Raw genomic sequence first — 8,770 nt, forward strand, 5'->3', positions numbered from 1 at the left:
GCAAAACAGAATATGGCAACAGGAAAATACCATGTTCCTAGGCTATGTAAATACAAAAGCAGGCAAAGGCAATAAAATGTGGTAAACAGAAATAGAAGACTAGAAAGGCTTTTGTCCCCAGGCATCAGAGTAACAATACCATGGCAGCACTGCAGTGGTTGTCTGTGAAAGGAAAAGAAGTTACGTTTGTTCCAGAATAGATTTTGTTTTGTTTTCCCTTGCTGACTATCCATTTTTTCAAACAAGGAGTGGTAGGGAAAATTCAAGCCAGTTCAGGGTGCTAATGGAAAAATCTGCACAGATACGAGGGCTCAGATATGAAATACTCCATATTATAACTGCCAGACTCTCCATAGTCAAACACATGGGTGCACAGAGCAGAGCTGACACCATGTCTGAGAGGAAGGGCAGGTTTCTGTCAGGGAAATGACTGTCACAGTTTATGTCCATGTCCTTTTGGTCTCTGGTGACTCTTGGCAAACTTTTATCTTAGTGAAGATCCAGAAAGGCAGCTCAGAGCTGCACTGAACACTCTTCCTCACTCAACACTTCCTCGCTCAACACTCTTCCTCACTCAATACTTCGCCGTGGCTCCGGAAGTTCTGAAGCAAAATTTTATATTAATCCCAATTTTGTTCAAAGCTTTTGGTTTCACAAATGAACATTCAAATTTTGCAGGGACAAGCCTGTTCAGCATTGAAAAACTAGTTTTGGAATGATTGTGATGCTCAAAAGTCTGTGCCAGCTGGACTTGGTGCACATTTTAGCTGTGAGAACCTGCTTAAATATTATTCACAGATCAACCCAGAAAAGGCATAAAACCCTCTGTTGACCTTTTTATAATAAGTGCTTTGAAAATATTTAAGTAGCATATATAACAATTTATTTGAAGGAGAACTCTGTTTAGTCCCAGTGGAAGCTGCCTGAATACTGCTAATGCCTAAACTTGCCCCTGCATATGTTGGGAGGAAAGAAGTGGCACTTGTAGGGAAATATTTTTGCTCTGATTCACTTCCGAGGGCATAATTTTTGATGATTTGACTACGTATTTGTTTTCTATGTTTCTGTACAAAACTCCTAAGCTGGAGTGAATGGGGACAGGCCCATGAAGTGAAACCTTGCAGGACAGTATTGCCTCCAGGCTGTCAGGCACAATGAGACAAATTACAAAACTGTAAAGGAGAATACAAGCTACTAGGGATGACTGCAGTTAACATTTCTCTATTTTAATTTGCTTGTAATTCTCCCAAACTCTAACTCTTTGAAATTAAACTTTCCCAAAGGCTGTCTTCTTCAGCCTGACACATTCTTGGAAAACTTCAGTAAGAGGTGATTTGGCCACCCCATGCCCATGGCTAGGAACATTGTCTTGCTTTAGTTACCTTTGTGGCATGAGCTGGAACATGGCAGTACAAACTGCTATAAAATATTCATCTACAGACTTCTTTGGGTGCAACACAAGTGTGAAATACAGGAGGAGAGATGTCACAATTTCTGTGAGCTCGTTAAGCAAATAACATGTTTAACAGCACATTGCACATATAAAATCCATGACTCACCGTACAAGCATCTTAGAAGGCCAACTTGGAACATGAGATTCATATGCAGGAAAACAGCTGGAGCCCTTTCAATTCTTTAAATAATAAATTTTAAGCTGGATCCATCTCAGTTAAATGTATACAACTGCTCACTGGATCCATTCCAGCATTCCTCACAGTCACCAGTGCACAACACTCACTAACTAATAACATCTGGATAGAGGATAAAGGAAGAATGTCTTGCAAGAGTCTGGGGATGTGTGCAGGAGAAGTGAGGCTGGAGAGATTAGCTGGCTCAGAAAAGGTGCTGCATGTGATTTTTCGTTAATGGTTTGAGGAACCACTAGTTTCTATAGTTCAAGATACAGAATAAGTGTAACTCATTAGCTGGCAAGAGACACAGATTGTAGTCAAGGGTTATGATATACACCCAACACTTGGAAGACATTCAAAGGCCCCCTCAAATAAACACCATGCTTTACATTCAGGTTTTGGGTGAATTTCCCAATCACACACATCCCCATCTGTTTTCTGTGTGAGAATTAGTGCATTCTCACTAATTACCTGCAGCAGAATCAAATTCCTTTGGCAAGAACAGGCACAGAAACAACTCGTCTGCTAAACTTTACTGGGGCTTGCTGCTCGTGCTGTCCAACAGGAAAACGTGAGTTCAAAGGTAATTAATGACTAAATCATTGTTTTGAATGGTGGTGATGACAAAGCAGAATGTTTAGCAGCTAAAGGAACACCAGAGCATCTTTGGTGTATCATTTAATGGCTTACTACGGGACGAATTTTCCATTCTTAAGCAATACAATCTACACCTCTTTGCTGTAGCAAAATTGCTGTCAACTCCCTGAAAATCTGCTGATACAAGGAGCCCAAAGTGAGGCCCCTCAATGTGATTATTCTACAAGGAGACACACTACTTGTCTTCCCTTGTTCCTGTGCCTTTATTCTTTCAGTAGGCAGCTCAACACTTAAAATGCAGTACTGGTCTTGCAACAGCCAGTACTGTGCTGTGCTGTGCTGAATTTTATATGGGAGTTTCCCTTATATTTCCAGTTCCACAGTAATTAGTGCAATAATAACTGGCAGGTATTTTGGCAGTTTCTTTCTAAAGTGCTCCAGAAGCTACTCAAAAAGTAGTGACATGCAGCAGTAACTGTGGGCCAGTCACTAACAAACATTCTCTGGAGCGTAACCAAAACAGACTGCGTCCTGCTTTCACTTCATTTCTGGGTCAAATTGGAAAGGGAGGTTCGCTGTGTCAATCTGAATCAAATTCTTCTCTGGAATATGAGCAGCTGAATTTGGCTTTCTTATCTTGGACCTGCCTCTTTTTCTGAAATATCTCACCCTGAAGAAGCCAAGACTAGCCTAGTGAACTGACCTGAGTAATTTGCAGCTGGATCAAGCAGTACCTGCACTTGGGCTTCTTATGAATGTGCCACCTTTCCTTTAAGCTGTTCTGGATCACCTGGAGCTGTCTGAATGTGCAAGTTGTGATCTAGACATCAAAATTGTAACTGTTTTGCCCTTTTTGTGCTGATTGTTTTCAGCCAGGATTTTCACACCAGTATCAACCACCCCTTTAAGCTACAAAGATTGCTGATTAATGAATAGGTCAAACAACTTGGTATTGCTGACTGCTCAACTAAGCAAAATTTGTCATGTTTTCTGAAGTTATTTCCTTTGCTTCCATTTCTTTCCATAACACATCCATAGAATTTGTGAATTAGCTTTGTAGAACAACCCAATGGACTGAACCAAAATATAGGCAGGGCAACTATACACTGGCAGCATATCTGGAGTGTTCAGGAGTGCCTGTAGGTGTGTAAGAGTATGAAACAATGTCTTGGTGGTCAAGTCTTAGATTTTTCTTTTAATGCTGACTTTTCAAGTTGTTGACAGGATATAGTAGGGAGAAGCTCCAGGAGATAATAAGTGTTTAGTGTCATAGGTATGATCATAGCCTGCATTTTGTCAAGATGGTGGTAGGTGAGGATTTAAGGCTCAATAGAATCTCCAGGGTGCATTAGTATGGAAAAAGAGTGAATTTGCTGATGCCTGTAACTACTTTACTCAGGGATTCAGGGATGTGGAAAAAACATAAAAGGACCCATGTGAAAACTTATCAAATAGTTGATGAAGGTTGTTGTTCTGGTTTTGCCAACAGTATAAATCATCCTCCCTGCAGATTAGGAAGGTATGAAGAGGTTTGACAATAAGGATCAATAGCTTCTAGGTGCTTTATCTTGCATCTTTTTGTCCCCTTGGTTTCAAAATGTCAGTACACAGCTTTTTGGGTGAAATAAAAACACCTTTGAGAGAACAATTACTACTTCAGGGAAAGCTTTCTTGGGTATGGGAAAAAGGCATCAGTTGAAAGCAGTGCTCAAAATCAAAACAAATCCCCTGCTGTATATTCTGAAAGAGAGTGATGGAAGAGCCAAAGAGGGACAACATTTGCTTTTCAGCTCAGTCCTGGGAACCACAAGAATGCTCTACCAGTTGATTATAGCTGCTGGTGGCTCCCAGACTTCAGTGTTCCATTGAGGAAACTTTCTAGGATGGAGTCATTGTGCAGAGGTAATAGGCATGAAATAGACATTGCCAAGTCCTCCTATCATTCAGCATTGGATAAATCCAAGGAGACTTAGGGAAGAGTTGGAGAGAAGCTGCTTTAATTAATTCTCTTCCCAGCTCTGTGATAAGGCTGTTAAAAAGACACAGGGTAGAGAAAATCTTGACTTCCATTATTACTGTCAGTGAAACTGATATGTTGTCTTTTTAACAGAATCTAATCTGCGTGCTTCTATGTGCCTTTTTTAGACTACCTTAAAAGAATTTAATGTCAAGGGCATCTGAAACTCTGTTTACATGTTTCCTCTTTAAAGTGTTCAAGCCTCTCCTGCATGAATCCTTTGCTACTATATCCTCTTCATTCAACCATCTCATATTTTTTAGTGCATCCCTCAGCTTGTCCCCAGAAAGTTATTAATTACCACCAGGACTCTCAATGCCTCAAAACACTAAACTTGGTGAAACCATCTCAAAATGTCACCAGATGCACTGGATAACACCAGCTTTTATTCTTAGAAAAGTTCTTGTTCAATTAGAATACTTTCCCAGAATAAAAACGAAACTGACTTAAGCTCAAAAGTTGAAGCAATTTTGTTCTTTTTCTCTTTTGTTCTTCTGATCCAGATTCTTTCAGCATCTCACCTGGCATTCATATGTTTTTACCATGACATGAATGGTTGCTCTTACCAATTCAGTAACTAAGAAAAAGGAGAGAGCTGTTTGCCTTGTACTTATTTAGCGTGTGCTGTGAGCTCACTACCGATTTAAAACAAAGATAAAAACTATACTAGAGATTATCTTCTACTCAAGCAAAATGTGAGATTCCCCTTCTCATAATTTGCTCTGAACCCTTCCTTTGGACAGCAGGCGCAGGCCAAGAGGTGATGTTGGGGATGACTGTCCAGCACACCAGGTGCCCATCAGCTGTGGCTGGCAGAGCCTGCAGAGCCCATCACACCTGACAGGACAGGACACAGCACGTTCCCAAGTCGTTTCCTCAGATTCACTCCCAGTACATCAATGGCACAGTGACTTGCTGAATTCCTGTCGTTACTCTTTTGAGACTTGTTCCTGAAATAAAAATTTTCAGGGAACCCTTTAATCCAACATTGCCCAACCATGACCAAGACCAAAATTTCTTTTCTTTGGGAACGCACACAAGCAAGTGACGATTCCCCAGGTGTTGATACATCTGGCTAACATTTACCTGTGCTGGCCTAAAGACGATTTTCCCAGGGGAAGCCAAGCCAAGGTAATCATTGCAGTGTGGAGCTCTGGATGCCAACCTGAGCACAGCAGAGCCCTGAACCAGGTGGCCTATGCCTTGTGCCAGCTGCCACTCCAGTCACAACTCAGTGCCCTAAACCAGGTCTCAGTCACTGCTGGTGTGTGGGGATCTTTGCTGATTGTTTTTATTAGGAAGTAGAATTTCAACTTTTAGCACACATATTCTAATGTTACTCTCTTTTTGACCCCTTCAGCTACCAACAGGAGGTCCACTGAAATTTCCTGCCCTCCAAAGACAGTTTCTGAAGTAGAGTTATCAAAAAAGAAAAGCATTAAGAAGACTAAAGGTGGAATTAAGGTAGGATTACCTGTCATTTTGGGACATCCTATACTATGAGAGAACTCAAACCCACATAAATATAGGTTTACATACTTGGAATTAAAAAAATTGAACATTTCTAAGTTAACTCTCTGATAAGGATTTTTTTTTACACTCGACATTGCAGTTTGAAATTATGATAATGTAAAAAAAAGATTTATGCTCACATACTTTTAGTTACACTAAAGGAGAAATCATCTTCAAAGGATGGAAGTGGAAATGTGGAAGGACTGTCCAACAACAACACATTAAAATGCATCCAAAGTGCCCATACTTTCTTATAGCACATGCACTGCTTTGTTTCTAAACTGTAATCTGATTCAGCTCAAGTTAAGACGTGCTGTGTTCAGGACTTTACAAAATTACAGATTTTTCCTCATTTAAGTATTTTCTAAGGGTATTTTCTATGTAAACAAGTTAAAACTAGACATGTAATACTTAGAAATAAACCAAACAAAACCCAAAAAAATCCAAAGAAAAGTCCACTGTTACCAGTGCCCGCAGAGGCAAGTAAGTTTCAGGGAAATCTATCTTGCTTTTTTGTCTCTATGATGAGATTTCTTGCATTACTGTTTCTACAGCAAAATTCTGTTTAAGACTGTTTGGACATCTTAATCCTTTCCTCCATATTCCCAAGCCTGACAGCATATAAGGATCCTGCCCTTACTGCAGAGTCTTTGCTTTGAGCTGCAGACACTGACTGGTGTAACAAGCTCTCAAAACAGCTGTTTGGCCTTTCTTGAGTGTTTTAACACTGACATCAGAAGGATCCAGAAACACCATTCATCTGCAGTTCTTGAAACTATGATGAACTGCAGCTGCCTCCTAAAACTTTTTATTTGCCCAAGCTAGCTGAAATAGTCACTTTCCTCTTGAGACCAGACTTATTTCTTCTTTTCCCCTGTCAAATTCAAGTATTACCTCATTTGTCTTATTTTAAATGTTTGGCTTAAGCCATGTAAATATGCCTGTAAGAGACAAGAGGAATGACACTGGGGTTGTATTCTGAATGGTTTGTGCACAAATGTAATACCTTTGCCAACATCTCCTTATGTTTACTAAATGTAAGAAATCAAATCATACACAGTGCTGTTCACTCATAAATACCTCAACTTAAAATAGGTTATATACCAGGAAAGGAGATGATCCAATAGCCCCTGCAGTTACTTTCATAGTTCATGAGTCATTTTAAAAAGGATTTTAAAGTTGAGCTCTACATGAGAACAGACTCAATAACCCATTTTGTAAGTTCTCTGTGCCTTTTCCAGTTTAGTCCACTATTATAGAAGGTTTTTGTAAGATAAGCATTTTAGAGTTTCTGATTTTAATTAATAATTCACACACCAAAACTCATACATTAGCACTTCTTGCTCCAGTAACAGCCACACAAGGATGTGCTCCTTTGTTCTAAATGAAAAAAAAATAGTCTGGTCTTGTTAGTGCAGAAATTCCACACAGGTCAAACCCAGTTGGTTGCAGGGTTTGGGGTTTTTTGTTTGTTTTTCCTTTTCTGGGGGGATGGGAGTATTTAGTGGGAAGCAAGAGTGTTCTTGTGAGGCCTGAAAAGCTAAAAAAAAAAAGGATCAAATGTCTACCTGGCACAATTCTATTATTCAGCTCTTTATATAATACGAGTTACTTCAACCCAACTCTTGTTATCCACACCCATGACTTGCTCATACAATTCATCTTTATTTCCCTGAAGCTGAAAGCAAAAATTAAATTTGGTCCATTTTCTGAAATGGCCCAAACAATCCACAACTTCAGCAATAAGCACAGAATAAAATCCACTTATCAGTAGGAACACACAGCTCGTCTGCCCTTTGTCTAAACTCACAGAAAGTGACTTTGGAATTAGTCTTATTCTCATCACTAATGCAGGCAATCATTTGCATTCCTCCCATGCTGTTAGGGATATGCAACAACATGGGACAGGCTTTATAAAACACCCATTCATTCATTTTTACATCTACTTTCCAAGACCACACTGCAAATTATGCCCCCTCTTCTTCCCTCCCACTGCTTTGGTAATAGCTCAGGTGAGGACCATTTATTAATAGATCCATCATTATCATCAACCAGCTCAATAATTTACTAATATAGAATGTAAGATACTTTTCCCCTCCAGAATCAGCCCTTAAAAATCAAAGTGCTCAGGAACTAAGAGACTCTGCTGAAGTTTAGGTATTGGCTTGGATTTACTGCAAATTCAGAAGTTGGGTTGTTTTACTCAATTTGAAGAGTTTGGCTTTTGAATTAGTCCAAGTAGTACTTGGTGCTCTTAAAGCTGCAGGAGGAAAAGCCTGCCTAGAACTGTCCTGGAGCACGTTTAAAATGGCCCAACTCTGCCAGACTGGACAAGGGAACAGGTTGTTGTTTATCAAAGAGTGGAGCTGTCAAAGAGCTCCATTTCAGCCTGGGGTCAGCCCCTGCACAGGAACATCATGTGCTCAGCACTGTCCTACCCCACACTGTTCCTGGGACACAGACACTGCTCAGAGGCACAGGACAGATTCCCAGATTTCTCCACATGGCAATCTACAAAAACTCTGAAAATGCCAAGTCTTTGGGTCAGCTTGAGACACAAAACAAAAAAATAGTATTTCTGAGTCGAAGGGACAGACTATCCTGCCTGTAATTATCTACATAAGGAGGTAATTCACCTTCTGTGGTGCAAGAATGGAACGACTTTGCCTGGAGCCAGGAATGGCTCCCATGCCAACACTGAGCAGGGAAGCAGAATATAAATAGACAAGAGGTATTCTTGATTTACAACCTGCACATCTAGAATGCAATTATTTTAACTTGTCTAGTGGCTTACTAAGTTAGGTAGAATCTGGTTTTATTCTTTCAAAGAGTTAAAGTTCTCTAAATAAAAGCATCAGCAATTAAGTATTTTCACTTTTATTCAGATTGAGGTGATGCATGAAGCTAGTCAAGGAGGATCCAGCAGAGTCCTGGTGACCAGTGAAAGTGATGAGAACTTGTCAACAAGGAGAAGGTAAGGCTGCACACATTACCCAGTAAATTTTTTTTCTTC

At 40.0% G+C, this 8,770-nt stretch overlaps 1 protein-coding gene across 9 annotated transcripts in view; it reads left to right on the forward strand.

Moving 5' to 3' along the window:
- MCF2L2 (MCF.2 cell line derived transforming sequence-like 2) overlaps positions 1 to 8,770 on the forward strand; it is a 157,425-nt gene that overhangs the window by 68,602 nt on the left and 80,053 nt on the right. For all 9 annotated transcript variants that reach the window (XM_071567044.1, XM_071567043.1, XM_071567048.1 and 6 more), the window contains exons 14-15: positions 5,606 to 5,709; positions 8,643 to 8,731. In XM_071567044.1, coding sequence (XP_071423145.1) covers positions 5,606 to 5,709; positions 8,643 to 8,731 — 193 coding nt within the window. The remainder of the gene's footprint in view (positions 1 to 5,605; positions 5,710 to 8,642; positions 8,732 to 8,770) is intronic.

Source organism: Pithys albifrons, chromosome 11, assembly GCF_047495875.1.
Source record: "Pithys albifrons albifrons isolate INPA30051 chromosome 11, PitAlb_v1, whole genome shotgun sequence".
Classification (NCBI taxonomy): Eukaryota; Metazoa; Chordata; class Aves; order Passeriformes; family Thamnophilidae; genus Pithys; species Pithys albifrons.